Raw genomic sequence first — 16,421 nt, forward strand, 5'->3', positions numbered from 1 at the left:
CTGACCTGTTATACTGTAGCTGCCTTTTCCAGGTTAAATAAATTGAATATTTAAAAAAAAAAAGAGTCTCTTGAGCTCTCCTTTAAAGGTCCCACAACCCAAATAGTGGGGGAATATACCTGTCATCCAGGACCCATTCCTGCCCTCCTGTACAACACTTATTAATTTAATCTTCCAACATTTTATCATCTTAAAAAAAAAGAAAAATGTTTAGGTATTGAACCTGAAAATGTAAATTTTTTTGTTTTCTAATATATTGTCCATACATAGTATCTGATATTAGTGTATTTTTATATAATCTGTATCCAAATGAAAGACACTTTAAATGCCCCGAAATGCATTGGTTATCCATAGATAGATAAAAATATATGTTGTATACATAAACGGTTTACAATATTTTCCAAGACAAGTCATCACACGTTTATATTCTGAATAATCTTTATTAAGATAGCACGATTTGGTAACACAATTTAACACAAATAGTTGCAAAATAGTATTGCTGACTATAGCACAGCTGCTGTGATTCCTGACTGCCATCAGTAGGTCATTGATTAATTCTATTTGTTGCCTGTAGATTCTTTGTAATATTTAGCCCTTGTTCACATTGCCGCGGCTTTAAAATCGCACTGATTAGAACGGTTGCCATTAATGGGGTGCGACTTGTCATGGGACTTTGAACTCTTAAGTTGCATGAAAATTCATGGCAGTGTGAACCAGGGCTTACACGCTGAGAATGAATGCTGACAGCTCCAATCATCTACGGTCCTTTTCGTGCTACAACGAATATAATAGCGTTATAATCAGTGAGATCGCTGACATTGCGTCTCCTCTGCACTGCACAGTAATCAATGACAAAATCCAGCTTACCGAGGATGTTTTTCACAAAGTCCTCGTTATATTTAAAACAATGCAGCCGTTCCTCCCCAACAACCACGTAAGTTGCATCCAATGTACCGATAAGTAACAGATGCCCTCCGGGTTTTAGCAGCTTTGAGACCTTTTCCAGATTCTTCATGTATTCATCTTCACTTTGACTAATAGCTTCCAGCAACCATGCACTGATAATACAATCAGCAAGTGGTAGTAGCACCGGGGAAGTTATGTTTTCCTGTTCAAAATCATATTTTAAAATCTGCATGATGGACGACCTTAGGCGCATTTCTTTCTCCTGAAGTTGATCTCTAAAAAAAAAAAAAAAATAATAATATGGACATTACAGGAAAGTTTCCAATATAAGTAAGAATTTAGGGCCAGATTCACAGCGGAGATACTCCGTCGTATCTCTCAGAGTATCTATGCGACTGATTCATAGAACCAGTTACGCATAGATATCCCTAAGATCCGACACTGTCGGATCTTAGGATGCAATACCGCGGCCGCCGCTGGGTGGAGTTCGCGTCGTACTCCAGCGTCGGGTATGCAAATTAGCAGTTACGGCGATCCACGACGGATTTTCGCGTTCGGTACGTCGTTGCTAGTCTAGTTTCCCGTCGCAATTTTAGGCGTCGTTTGACCTGCCCTAACTTTAGACAGCACACGTATGTGCTGTTTAAAGTATGGCCGTCGTTCCCGAGTCGAAATTTAAAAAAATGTGTGTTTTGCGTAAAACGTCCGGGAATACGAAAGTACGCTACGCACGCCGCACGTCGTCGCCGTTCGAAAAAATGACGTCACTTTGTGCAAAGCACGGCGGGAATTTTTCTAAATGGAGCATGTGCAGTAGGTCCGGCGCGGGAGCGCGCCTAATTTAAATGGCACACGCCCCTTTGAATTACGCGGGCTTACGCCGGAGGCTGCCAGCGTAAGTTTTCACGCAAGTGCTTGGTGAATCAGGCACTTGCGATGAAAACTTGCGGTGGTGTAACGTATCTACGATACATTACACCGCCGCAATTCTACGTGAATCTGGCCCTTACTTCTGAAGCATGATGAGCAATTCTGCCAACATTCAGTTAGGCTGTAATTTGGAAAATTAAAAAAAAAAAAAAAAATATATATATATATATATATATATATATATATATATATATATATATATATATATATTTTAACTTGTCAGGAGTCTGTGATAGTGAACCCTTGTAGATTGCCAATTCGGAGTTCCCCAGGGCGCAGCGTCTAAGCCCCAGCCTGCTTCTTCACCAGATCCCCTGATGGTGGGGATGGACTTGTAGCAAGCTGGAACCAGCTTGCGTTTTCCAGGTTCACCCAGCTGAGGATGCAGAGACCAAACGCGTGTGCAGAGTACAAGCAGCAGGAGACAACAGGAAATCCAGGAAACAAGCAGAGGTCAGGGTAGGTAGCGAGCAAGCATAGACATAAACAAAGCTGGGGTCGGTACATGGGTAGTCAGGCACATGATACACAAGAGACAAGCAAAAGGGAGCTCCGAGAACTGTGAAGTTACTTAGGCAAGGAGCGCTACACTGAGCATGTGTGTATACATACTTGCCAACAGTCCTGATTTTCCCGGGTCTGTCCCAATTTTGGGACCCTCGTCCTGATTGAAGGCCATCCCGATTAAAATCCCGGGATTTTGCTTTTGTCCCGGGAAATCAAAATTTTTTGGGGATCGGATCTGTTTCGGGCTTCAAAAATATGGCCGCCGCCACAAGATCTTTCCTGTTTCCCTCTAGCTCTCAGCTCAGCTCAGATCTAATCCCGTCCTCGCCCCCTGTTTTTATGGTGTACTGAGACCATGAAAACCGGGGGCGCGCACGGGAGTGGGGGGCGGTAGACGGCCAAATAACATAGCAACGGGACACCTAATGTAAGGAAGCACTCCGCTGGGGAAACCTGATGCAAGGAGGGACTCCGCTGGGGATGCCTAATGTAAGGAGGGACTCCACTGGGGACGTCTGATGTAAGGAAGGACTCCTCTAGGTACACCTGATGTAAGGAGGGACTCTGCTGGGGACACCTGATGGCATCTGGTGGCAGGCAAAGTGGCATGTGACACGCTTAGGGCTCACACTGATTGACACTGGCACTGAAGGGGTTAAACATTAGGGGGCGATCAAGGGGTTAAGTGTGTCCTAGGGAGTAACTCTAACTGTGGGGGGGTGGGCTACCACTGACATGACAATGATCACTGCTCCTGATGACAGGGAGCAGTAGATCCCTGTCATATCACTAAGCAGAACAGGGAAATGCCTTGTTTACATAGTCATCTCCCCGTTCTGCCTCTCCTTTAACAATCACGGGCCGCGGGCGAACATCGAGTTTGCGGGACACGTGGGTATGTGCACGTGCCGGCGGCGGCACACGCACGCCCGCCCGTGCAGTGGCAAGTTTAAAGGGACATACAGGTACGCCCATTTGCCTGTATGAGCCCTTCTGCCGACGTACATCTGTGTGGGGCGGTCGGCAAGCGGTTAAAATTTTCTTTGACAGGCCGTGGCCCCCCAGACCAGCAGAATTGGCCTCCAACCATATAGCTTATTTAGAGGCCATAAGGGAAGGAATTACACCCAGGAGAGGCTGGATCATGCTGGGCCGACATGCGGTAAGGAATACCTTGTGACTCCAGTCCTGATCAGGTGAGGGCCATAAAGAATGCTGTGTCTGTCTTTGATTTATAGTTAAAGCGGTGGTTCACCCGAATTTTTTTTTAACATTAGATTGAGGCTCGTTTTGTCAAGGGGAATCGGGTGTTTTTTTTTAAATCGAAGCAGTACTTACCGTTTTAGAGATAGATCTTCTCCGCCGCTTTCGGGTATGGTCTTCGGGACTGGGCGTTCCTATTTGATTGAGAGGCTTGCGACAGGCTTCCGACGGTCGCATACATCGCGTCACGAGTAGCCGAAAGAAGCCGAACGTCGGTGCGGCTCTATACGGCGCCTGTGCAACGACGTTCGGCTACTTTCGGAAAATCGTGACGCGATGTATGCGACTGTCAATCAAATAAGAACGCCCAGTCCCGAAGACCATACCTGGAAGCGGCGGAGAAGATCTCTCTCTAAAACGGTAAGTACTGCTTCGATTTAAAAAAAAACCACCCGATTCCCCTTGACAAAATGAGCCTCAATCTAATGTTAAAAATTAACTTTTTGGGTGAACCTCCACTTTAACCAGTCCTATCAGGCTGCGAGGGCAGAGCCATAACCTATTGTAGGTTGCCATGATGTGCCAGGAAAAAGGGGCTGATGGCCAACATGAGAAAAAAATGAATGTTAAATAACTTAGTAAATGAAAAATACTCAAAAACAATCAAAGTTCCATTCAAAGAAACAATTTTCTGTCACCTAAAATGTAGAAGCCAAAAAGTGAGGAATCATTAGGGGCCATTACCTCGTTCCCTCTAACTCAGCTGCGGCTGATGATGTATGCGACCAATCATATGCTCCGGTACGGTCATGTAGCCATCTGCTCATTTCCATAATACATTTCTCTCGGAATTTTAATATGACTATTTTTTTAAAGGAATTGGACGCAGAATAGAGATGGTGAATGAAGGAACCAACACTGATGTCAATCAATAATGTACCCTCAACTCGACCTGCAGGGATATTACAGATTCATGTGTTATTTTCCTTGAATCTAAAAAAAGAGATTTCACCTTTTAATTAAAATTAGCATGTAATGGCACAGCTAGGAGAATATAGCCCAGATTCAGATACATTATCGTATCTATCGGCGGGCGTAGCGTATCTCAGATACACTACACCGGCGTAACTTAGGGCGCAAGTTCCATATTCAGAAAGAACTTGCGTCCTAAGTTACGGCGGCGTAGTGTAAATGTGTCAGCGTAAACCCGCCTAATTCAAATTTGGCTGGTAGTGGGCGTGTTTTATGTTAAACTATCATGACCCCACGTAATTGACGCTGTTTTCGAACGGCGCATGCGCCGTCGGTGGACGTATCCCAGTGCGCATGTACAAAATCACGTCGCAAATAGTCAATGCTTTCGACGTGAACGTAACTTACGTACAGCCCCATTCACGGACGACTTGCGCAAACGACGTAAAATACGAAGCTGTTCGTACGTTTCCGACGTCCATACCTAACATGACTTACCCCTGCTTTATGAGGGGTAACTTTACGCCGGAAAAAGCCTTACGTAAACGACGTAAAAAAATGCGCCGGGCGGATGTACGTTTCTGAATCGGCGTATCTACCTAATTTACATATTATACGCGTAAATATACGGAAGCGCCACCTAGCGTCCAGCGTAAATATGCAACTAAGATACAAAGGCGTAAGAGACTTACGCCGGTCGGATCTTAGGGAAATCTATGCGTAACTGATTCTAAGAATCGGGCGCATAGATACGACCCCGCACACTCAGAGTTACGACGGCGTATCTCCAGATTCAGTAACTCGTATCTGAATCCGGGCCTATAGCTTTAAAGAAATAATCACAACCAATATGTGATATGGTGACTTTGCTCTACATTTGTGCTAGGGGTGCAACGGATCAAAAAACTCACGGATCGGTTCGATCCTCGGATCAGGAGTCACGGATCGGATCATTTTCGGATCAGCGCAAAAAAAAAAAAAAGGGTGTTTCATTGGTCCAAAAAAAAAAAAAAATATATATATATATATATACACATACACATACATTTCAGGGGTGGATTAAAGAGGAAGCAGGTGAGGCTGTTTGGGACTTGTTAAAAGTACAATCTTGATGTTTTTATATATTATATATATATTATAATATGTAAAAACATCAAGATTGTACTTTTAACAAGTCCCAAACAGCCTCACCTGCTTCCTCTTTAATCCACCCCTGAAATGTGCTCTTCCCCCCCCCCCCCTCCTCCTCTCACACCAGTGCTTCTCTGCTAATATTCCCTCTCCATGTCGGCTTGCCAGAGCCCAGTGCACAGCGTGACACGCCTCCCCGGGGAGGCGGGGAGGCGTGTCATGCTGGGCTCTGGCAAGCAGACTGGGTGGAGCAAGATGGCCGCCGCTCCGGAGCTAGGCCGAAGCCGGGGACTTTCCTAGGCCTAGGCTCCGGAGCGCTCCGCGGATCGCGGGGTGTGCCGATCCGAACGGGGTGGCCCGTTCGGATCACGGATCGGTGACGATCCGTTGCACCCCTAATTTGTGCTGATCATTTAAAGATCGAAAACAAGTATGATGATGTCTGTGAATTGACCTTTGTCAAATGTATTGAAGCAAATACATAAAAAAAAAAGATAATAAATAATAATCTTCTTTGGGTTAGGCTGCCACTGTTGACCTCTGTACCTCAAGTTGGAGTTCTCCATCCCTTCATTGTGCCATTGGATGGAGTAAATGAGGCTTAATCTAAACCACTTAAGACCCGGACCTTTAGGCAGCTAAAGGACCCGGACAGTTTTTGCGATTCGGCACTGCGTCGCTTTAACTGACAATTGCGCGGTCGTGCGATGTGGCTCCCAAACAAAATTGGCGTCCTTTTTTTCCCACAAATAGAGCTTTCCTTTGGTTGTATTACCTCTGCGGTTTTTATTTTGTGCGCTATAAGCAAAAATAGAGCGACAATTTTGAACAGTAATGCGAGGCTTTCTCCCTGGTGTGGAGAAAGCCTCTTGAGGGGGGAGGGGGCGAGCAGGCAAGTCAGGACGCCCACTAACACACAGCTCCTTTCTCTATCTGCAAAGTAGAGCAGTGTCCTGACTTGCCTGCTCACCCCCTCCCCCCTCAAGAGGCTTTCTCCACACCAGGGAGAAAGCCTCACATTATGGTGGGGAGTTACAGACAGAACAGGAAGTGAGGATTTCTCAGAAGAAATAAGGACATTTAAAAGCAAAATGGAAGGATGAGGTAAGTGAAGGAGGACTGCACTAAGGGAAAGGAAGCTTTTTAGGGGGAAAAAAATCCTTTACAACCCCTTTAATTTATGAGTAAGACAGGGTTTGACAAATTTGCTTGGAATCTAGGAGCCAGCTAAAAAAGTTAGGAGCCAGAAAACGCGCCCCGTCCCGACGAGCTTGCGCGCAGAAGCGAACACATACGTGAGCAGCGCCCGCATATGTAAACGGTGTTCAAACTACACATGTGAGGTATCGCCGCGATTGGTAGAGCGAGAGCAATAATTCTAGCCCTAGACCTCCTCTGTAACTCAAAACATGCAACCTGTAGATTTTTTAAAACGTCGCCTATGAAGATTTTAAAGGGTAAAAGTTTGTCGGCATTCCACGAATGGACGCAATTTTGAAGCGTGACATGTTGGGTAACAATTTACTCGGCGTAACATTATCTTTCATAATATAAAAAAAAAATGTGGATAACTTTACTGTTGTCTTATTTTTTAATTAAAAAAAGTGTAATTTTTTCCCAAAAAAGTGCGCTTGTAAGACTGCTGCACAAATACGGCGTGACAGAAAGTATTGCAACGATCGCCATTTTATTCTCTAGGGTGTTAGGATAAAAAATATATATATAATGTTTGGGGGTTCTAATTAGAGGGAAGAAGATGGCAGTGAAAAATGATATTAGAATTGCTGTTTAACTTGTAATGCTTAACTTGTAATACCAATGGCCACCACCAGATGGCGCCAGCTCACACATCTGGTGGTAATAACTTGTAATACCAACGGCTCACCACCAGATGGCGCCAGCTCACACAAAAAAAAGTCGCCAGGACACTATTTCTAGTCGCCATGGCGACCGGGATTTGTCTAGCCCTGGAGTAAGAAGTAAAACATTCCCCCTGCTACCAGCAAGAGGAAGCTGTGAGGAAGAACTATGAGGGTTCTCACTCCTGATGGGCTCCTCCAGGTAATTCCACTAACAAACACAAGTAGAAGATTTTACTTATGTGATTATTTTTTATTTATATCAATATATGCTGTACATACCACTGCTGAGCTGATAGTGAAGATTGGCCATTGGAAATTTTAAAGAATCCTCTGCAAATACCATGTCCTCCTTATTTGAGTAATATGCATCCAAATGCTTTCTGGAATCCATTCCATGTATGGGATAAAATGTATGTGTTGTGGAATCCATCGTCCTGCAATGCTAAAAAAGCCGCACTTCACCTCTTTGGTTTCCACTTTCCACTAAACATTACTAATGTTGGAGTTCAATTTATATTCAACAGGAATATTTTAAATATTTATTAGCATGTAATTCAATATTATCATAAACATATTTACCAAGCAGTCATGGGGATACAGCTGACTAACCTATGGTTGCCATATGAGTATGCATATGTTAAATAGTGGAGGTTATTTTAGATAATCATTATCATCTAGAAAGAAAGAAACAAAGGAGATAGATTATTTATTTTTTATATTTTCTTTATACCATCAGGAAAATACTGTAAAATTTCACAGTAAGCAGTGCATTTTTTACAGCACTTTTCGCTGTGAAAATGACAATGGTCTCAAAAATGTGTCAAAATTGGCCGATGTGTCCGCCATAATGTCGCAGTCATGAAAAAAAAAAAAAAAAAAAAAAACGCTGATCGCCGCCATTAGTAGTAAAAAAAAAAAAATTATTAATAAAAATGCCATAAAACTATCCCCTATTTTGTAAACGCTATACATGTTGCGCAAACTAATCGATAACCGCTTATTGCAATTTTTTTTTACCAAAAAATATGTATTTTTTTGGGGATATTTATTATAGCAAAAAGTAAAAAATATTGTTTTTTTTCAAAATTGTCGCTCTATTTTTGTTAATAGCGCAAAAATAGCTGCCATCCCGGACCCATCCCTGCCGTCCTGTACAACACTTATTACTTTAATTGCCCTATGTTTTATCTCCTTATAAACGTATATTTTAACGTATTTTCTGTACATTCTATCTAAAAGTGTACTTTTATATAATCCTTATCCGTATTCTGATGAAAGGGACACAGTAAATGTTCTGAAGTGTATTGGTTACCAATATACGATAAAAAGGGAAAATTGTATCAAATACTTACCGTAAATTTCCTTTCCTGATGCCAAGACATGGCAGCATACATATGATATAGCCCCGCCCCTATATCCACCCACAGGACTTGTTTAACTCTCTATAAAAGTCTGACTGAGAGCTACTTCCCCCATTCTCTGTATAAAGCACAAAGATCAGAGGGAGGGTTCGTATGCTGCCATGTCTTGGCATTGTTAGATTTTAAATGTATTGATATTATGTTCTAAAGGTCTCTGAATCAATGCTTAAACATGGTAGCATTTGAAGGTTTGTTAAAGACAAACGAAGGTCAATGTAGGACAACAGAACAGATGGTATGGTGTAGGCCATATCTATTCTTAAAGTCCTATGTCAAGGATAGGGGAGGAGATGTTACTTAAATATACATAGCGAGCGTTAGAGCTCATCGTAACCTTCTTTGGAAAGCTAGATTTGTGCTTAGTTAGCTGTAAAACTTGTATAAGTATACAGGTTTGAGCATAGTAAGTTAGGAAACCTCAGGGTCATCTGACCCACAGGAATCTCGAGGGTCATCCCGGCCCTACGGAAGCCTCAGGGTGTGGATGGGACCCTCACCCAGGAGAAAGATCATAAGGGGCTCTTTCCAGCAGAGAAGATGTAACATCTATTTCCTCCTTCTGTAACTTTGTGATGCCTACCTGCCATGATGTCTGTAACAACGTAACAATGTAAGCTTAAACTGTCTAGCTGTCATAATCGTTGGAAGAATAAACCATCGTATAATGAAGGAATTTATGTCTGAATATTTTGGAAGCAACGCCTGGAGAGGAAGAGGTTTTTGACACTTCGCATGACACATGTCAGAGGCATATGTCTTCTATGTCCATTATGTCTTCTGTATCTCTCACACCTCTTCTTCCCCTGCCCCCCGGCATCTAACAATGGCGATTGCCAGCCAGACTGGTCATATTTTTTCCTAAAGCCTTGACAAGGGGGAAATGAAGAAATGAAGTCATAAAGATGTTCTTTCAAGTCTTGAAGAAAAATACGACCAAAGAACCTAGAGAAACGAAAAGGCGTTTGTGTTCCATCAGACAACGAGAAGGCTCAAAAACACAGGGTGAGTTTTTACGCTGTTTTGTTTTCTCACCTGTCAGAATGCTTGTAGCTTACGAGCAGAAGAAAAAAAAAAAAAAACCTTACACAGGGCTACTGAGCCACAGCTATTTTGGACAGAAGGTTTCAAGATATCATGCAAAATCCAGCGAGGACTTTCAGGTTATGGAGGAAAATCGTAGACGTTTACGTACGTGAAGAAAGCTGCCAAATAGAAGCTTCACGTTATTTTTTTTTAAGGCCACCATTGTAGTCACACAGGCAGATGTACACTTTGAGTGAGCTATTATGGATTTTTGATGTTTGAACTGTCCAAGAATACACTATACATTATACATTCCTTTCGCATACACAAAAAGGAGAAAGACATTATTTTTACGCACGCATCTTTACATTTGTTTACTTGAGGCTACTTTACAGCTTAAATAAACATTTACACTAACACGTGAGCCAAAAGGAACCAGGCGAGCCAGAGATGAACATCGTACAAGAACTGATAGAAAATTAATTCTTCAATGAATAAGATAAGGACATTATTCTTCCAAGAAAAGCAACGTATGAAGATACAGCAACATGAAAATGCAACAAGAAAAGTCACCAAAGACAGTCAATGTAACAAACGAAAGAAACTAAAGAAGACAAAGTTAAAGGACATTGTTTATTGCTTGTTTTTTTAAGTGCACAGGAAAATCATTCTAAAACAAGGGGTAAATATGTTTTTTTATATAAGTGGTTTAACATGGGATGGTTAATCTCAAGGTTCAGAAGTATATCTCAGTAATATTCGGGAATTGATATATATATATATATATATATATATATATATATATATGCAATGCAGGCATGTAAACAGTAGTGGGGTAATTAATTAATTAATACCAGAGTGTAAGAAGTTCTTTAATAAGGAAATTAAGTTTAATGCTGCATATATATGTTCGGGAATATTTTAGCCTAAAACAACAGAAATGTGTTATTGCATGTCATTCAAAGCACATACAGGGGCAGAAGTTTAAAGGAAAAACTATTGATTAAGATTATGTAAGAACTGTATAAAATTCAGTTAATGGTAAACAACAAGGTATTTAGTATTTAACAAAAATCCTACAGATTTGGTTGTAGAAATAATAAGTTAAGGATTGAGTAATTTTACAAAAGTTTCCAAACTTGGGTTTGGTTATTTAATTAAAAGTGGTAAATTGTTCTAAATTACTAAAGTTTACCCAGGAAAAATATTAAAATATGAAAGTTTTGTTCAATCTAAAAATAGCAAAAATTGAAGAGAAAACTATTGTTAAAAGTTTTTGAGAAATTGAGTATTTCTGATAAAGAGTTGGTTGGAGTAATTTTCTCGGGGACACAGGTCGGTTCATGCGCAGAGGCCAATCTGGGTTTCATGAGATTGTTCCACTAATTTTTTGTCATTAATATAATCAAAAGTCATATTATAACATTATGTACATGATTTTTAGCAGATGTACAAACCAAATATGCTTTAAAATTTTGAAAAAAGGTTAAAAATTGTAAAAACGATAAAATGAGATTGGTTAGACAAATTGTATAGTGAATGGTAGCTAAGACTGACGGTGACAGATCTTTCTCTGAGAGTGTGTCATTAACAGAGAAATGGAGGTTGAGTTACGAAGCAGATGGTCAGTCATGACAAGAGTTTTTCAACTCTATGGATATAAACACATTTTAAGTGTTTAAACTTTTTTCAGAAATCTGAAATAAAGGTTCATGGATGGGAAAATATATTTAATAAGGTATTACTAACTAAAGTAATTGTTTTAAAGGTGTTATTTTTAAACATGAGGTGTCAACACAAGGCTTTGATTAAGCTTTTGTCTGAGTGACAACTGGGTGTTAAAAAGTAAGATCAGTTGAAGCTAAAATTATGCAGTGTAATAAGCCACAATTATGCAAGTAAGTCATGCAAAAGTTACTTTATCAATTTTTCAGTGGATATTTATTGGGAAGAATCCATTTAGATCTATATACAGTATATTTATATATATTTATATTGGCACAGATGAAACTTTCTGAATATCTGTCTACACTGAAAAAAATGATCTTAAGACTTGTTTGCTTAGCAGTCAGAGTGACAGGGCATGTGGTTAAATTAACCATACTGTATAAGTTGGTTAAAAAAAGAAAAATACTTAAACATGATTTAAGTTTCTTTCTGATATAAGATATTTAGGATAACCCAACCTAAATGTTCTTTTGCAAAATTAAAGCTAATATAAGTAAAGTATAGTAAAGAAAAATACAATAATCTGATAAAAATATTACTTTTACAAAAAATAATTAGTCACAGAATAAAAAGGGGGACGATGAAAATTTTGTCTCAGTACAGACTGATAATGAAGATAAAATTCATTGTAAAAATAATTGATTCCAACAATAATGGATAGAATTATTTTTAAATGAAAATATTTATTTTTGCATATCCAGGTACCTGACAGATTGACTGACAAATTGATTAATTGATTTTTTGTTTGAGCTAATGAAAGAAATTTTGAACTACTCATTATTAGAGCATTTTTGTCATCAAACTTCTTGAATATTGTTTTTGTTTATAGAGCAATCCAAAAGGCAAAGAGTGATCTGATACTATAAAGTATTGAGAAATTTGCAATCTGTGTAGATTGAGTATATTAGATTTTTTCACCTGCTGAAGGAGTATACAAGTATGATTTTTCCTTTTTAGTTAATTTTTGATAAAATTAATTGAGGTAATTCTAGGAAAAAATAATATATTTTTAATGAAAACTAAGTTATACATTTTGTCACATTCCATTGGGGTTTGTTTTCAAACCATGGAATCAGATAATGATTTTTCCATTTTTATAGGACAGATGATGAAGGACATGTATGCAATTTTAGTATTTGATAAAGTTATTGTTTCTTATCATCTTTAGTACCCAGATATTATAGAACGCTACAATAGTATTTTAAAGTCTAAATAGGGTAAGATGATTCAAGAAAAGGTAAATACTAAGTGACTTATTTACCTGTTATATTTTTGGTTTAAAACCTTTTCTAAAATAAGGGTTGGTTACATTTTTTTTGAGTTAATGACAGGATGAAGAATGTCTGTTCTTCTATGTTTTTTTTAAATTAGCATATGTAGTTATTTGCAATCTGTTACATAGGACAAAGTACAAGTATAGGAATTTCAGAAGTTTGTTCACAAAATATGGCTAGGCCTTTGCTAAATTTTAATAGAAATTATGTTTTGAATATAAGATTTCTACTTTTTATGAGTATGTTTCATAATTTATTCCAGTAGCTAAAGTTATGGTTAGGAATCATAGTTCTAAAGGTACCAGGGATGTCAATACGAATGCCAACTGAAATATCAGATTTCAATTGGGAAGGTTATTTTATTTTTTGTTTTCTTTCATGACCATGAAACAAGCACAACTAAAATTCTATTTTGGTTATTACTTCTATTTTTTTAAAATCATTTTTTGATTATGTTATCAAGGATCAACATTTTTGGATGAACTTCAATGATTTATTCATATGGACTTACATCAAAAGTGACATATTGATTGATTGATCATTATGTAAGGGGGAGTTGGAATGTAATTCTAATATAGGATTTTTTTGAATTTTTTGAAATATGGAAAAAATAGTTGTTATATTTTGGTTTCTAAATCTTTTATAAGAATACATATTGATACACATAGAATTATTATTTCACATAGAATAATTAATTTGTATTCATTTTTATAGAACACATAACTTGGGAAAATTGGATGGATAGTTTGTTATTACAAGAATGTATAACAAAGTATACATTTGAAGTATTAATATAGTTAAAAAACATACAAATTTGTGTGGAAGAAAAGGATTTTAAAGTATGTAAACAGAATTATAGTTGAATTATATAATATGGAACATTGAAAAATAAATGAAAGAAAGAGTTGCTTGCTGGTCATGGATAGATAAATAAATTATATAGTTATATAAATAAAATAAATAGAATAAAAAGATAGAAAAATAAATAGAAAGAAAGATAGAATATATAAAAATATGACAATCAAATAATGGGAAAGTTATGTTTTTATATATCCACAAACAAATAGATTACGTATTATGTTTATAATTGTTCAGTGTCTAGGATAATGTATAAAAAACTTATACTGAAGAAATTTGGTTATTGAAATATCAAAAGAAATGAAAAAAATTGTATTTATTAATTAATATTATAGAGTAATATAATTTGATACATCAAATATATTTATTTCTTCTTTATGATAAATAGTTATATGATATGGTTGAAGTTATACGAAGTAAAATTTATGAAGGTAAAGGAAGAAAATTTTAATATTACATCATTTAGATGGAGAATAAATTAAAAATTAATTAATAATATAATAATTTATCATTTCTTAAAGGAATGAAATGGTTAAATATTTCACAGGAATATCGCAGAATTTTGGAAAAAGTTTATATACAATATCTGAAATGTTAAATTGTATTGTTTGTATTGAAAAAAAGTGAATCAGAAACCTTTATTATTTAAGATGAATGCACTTATTTTATTTGTTAATTACAGTGCATTAAGGGGGAATTGTTAGATTTTAAATGTATTGATATTATGTTCTAAAGGTCTCTGAATCAATGCTTAAACATGGTAGCATTTGAAGGTTTGTTAAAGACAAACGAAGGTCAATGTAGGACAACAGAACAGATGGTATGGTGTAGGCCATATCTATTCTTAAAGTCCTATGTCAAGGATAGGGGAGGAGATGTTACTTAAATATACATAGCGAGCGTTAGAGCTCATCGTAACCTTCTTTGGAAAGCTAGATTTGTGCTTAGTTAGCTGTAAAACTTGTATAAGTATACAGGTTTGAGCATAGTAAGTTAGGAAACCTCAGGGTCATCTGACCCACAGGAATCTCGAGGGTCATCCCGGCCCTACGGAAGCCTCAGGGTGTGTCTCACCCAGGAGAAAGATCATAAGGGGCTCTTTCCAGCAGAGAAGATGTAACATCTATTTCCTCCTTCTGTAACTTTGTGATGCCTACCTGCCATGATGTCTGTAACAACGTAACAATGTAAGCATAAACTGTCTAGCTGTCATAATCGTTGGAAGAATAAACCATCGTATAATGAAGGAATTTATGTCTGAATATTTTGGAAGCAACGCCTGGAGAGGAAGAGGTTTTTGACACTTCGCATGACACATGTCAGAGGCATATGTCTTCTATGTCCATTATGTCTTCTGTATCTCTCACACCTCCTCTTCCCCTGCCCCCCGGCATCTAACAGGCATCAGGAAAGAAAAATTACGGTAAGTATTTGATACAATTTTCCCTTTTCCTGACGCCAGACATGGCAGCATACATATGATAAATGATGAGCTTTTGAGAGGGAGGGTATAATGCTGTAAACTTAATCTTTATTTAACAAAAATACATAGAAGCTTGGATAGACTTCCTCCCAAACTCTACTGTAGTAAGAGCTGCTGGATCCACCCTGTAGTGTTTTAAGAACATATAATGTGATGACCAGCTAGCCTCTTTGCAGACTGTCTCCAGAGACAACCCTGCCTGTGCCGTCCAATAAGATGACATTATCCTGGTTGAGTTATGAGCTCCAACCACCTCTCTAGGATCCTTCCCGGGTCTACATGCCCAGTAAAAATGTTCACTATTCGGGCCGAGATGGTTCTGGCCGAAGCCCCTGAAGCCCCATACACACTATCAGTTTTCCTGTTGGTTTTCTCTTCAGGTTTACCAAAACCATGTAGTACAAGGACCTGCCTGATTGCATTCAAATTGAAACGCTTAAGGTTTGACCTCATATTAGATGGTTTTGGTAAACCTGAAGAGAAAACCATCAGGAAAACTGATAGTGTATGGGGCTTTACTCTTTAAATCTTCATGATTCTGAATGTAGAAGTAGGCCGAGATAGGCTTTGAGGACTTTTGGAATGTCCAACATGTGCAGATCAGCATCTGATTCCGCTGTGAAGGCTGGAAGCACCCATTCACTGGAAAGACAAAATATGGATGCCACTCTTTGGAACAAAATGATCCAATGGTCTCAGCACAACCCTGTCTGGGAAGAACATGGAATAAGGTTCTGCCACCCCAAATTTTTGGAGTCAACACACTTTCCCCCGAAATCATGGCTAATAGAAAAGCCGATATTAAGGAGATCTCCCATAAAGAACAGTCTTCTGTCAAGAGTACAATGAGGGTTTGCTAGAAAATTGAGGACTACTGCCAGGTCCCATTAAGGGAATCTATTTCTCTTGGGAGGGCGTAGTCCATTTTTTTTTTTTTTTTTGGTGCGGGGTTCCCCTTAAAACCCATACCAGACAATTCATGAATCGACTTGAACATAATGCTCATCCCTAGTGCACATCTATCAGTGCAGCCTAATAATGCCTATCAGTGAAAATGAAAAATTATGTTTGCCAAATTCTATAACAAACGATGAAAAAAAAAATCTTTTTGAAAAATGTTCGG

General features: G+C 38.4%; 1 protein-coding gene across 1 annotated transcript; it reads right to left on the reverse strand.

The window, feature by feature from the left end:
* Positions 1–401: 401 nt before the first annotated feature.
* On the reverse strand, positions 402–8,018 carry LOC120916116 (indolethylamine N-methyltransferase-like). The gene is made up of 3 exons (XM_040326933.1): positions 7,791–8,018; positions 4,291–4,498; positions 402–1,181 (listed from the first exon to the last, which is right to left on the reverse strand). Exons 1-3 carry the CDS (start codon positions 7,939–7,941, stop codon positions 758–760), a joined length of 783 nt encoding a protein of 260 aa, XP_040182867.1. The 5' UTR covers positions 7,942–8,018; the 3' UTR covers positions 402–757.
* Between the last annotated feature and the right edge of the window lie 8,403 nt (positions 8,019–16,421).

Source organism: Rana temporaria, chromosome 10 (assembly GCF_905171775.1).
Source record: "Rana temporaria chromosome 10, aRanTem1.1, whole genome shotgun sequence".
Lineage (NCBI taxonomy): Eukaryota > Metazoa > Chordata > Amphibia > Anura > Ranidae > Rana > Rana temporaria.

What these genes read in the sequence shown, in the direction of transcription:
- LOC120916116 (XM_040326933.1), bottom strand. Translation starts at nt 7,941, where the DNA reads ATGGATTCCACAACACATACATTTTATCCCATACATGGAATGGATTCC. An exon ending in TCACTATCAGCTCAGCAGTG is followed by an intron (nt 4,499 to 7,790) that starts GTATGTACAGCA and finishes ATATCCCTGCAG; the next exon opens with GTCGAGTTGAGGGTACATTA. An exon ending in GCTGAGTTAGAGGGAACGAG is followed by an intron (nt 1,182 to 4,290) that starts GTAATGGCCCCT and finishes TTTTTTTTTTAG; the next exon opens with AGATCAACTTCAGGAGAAAG.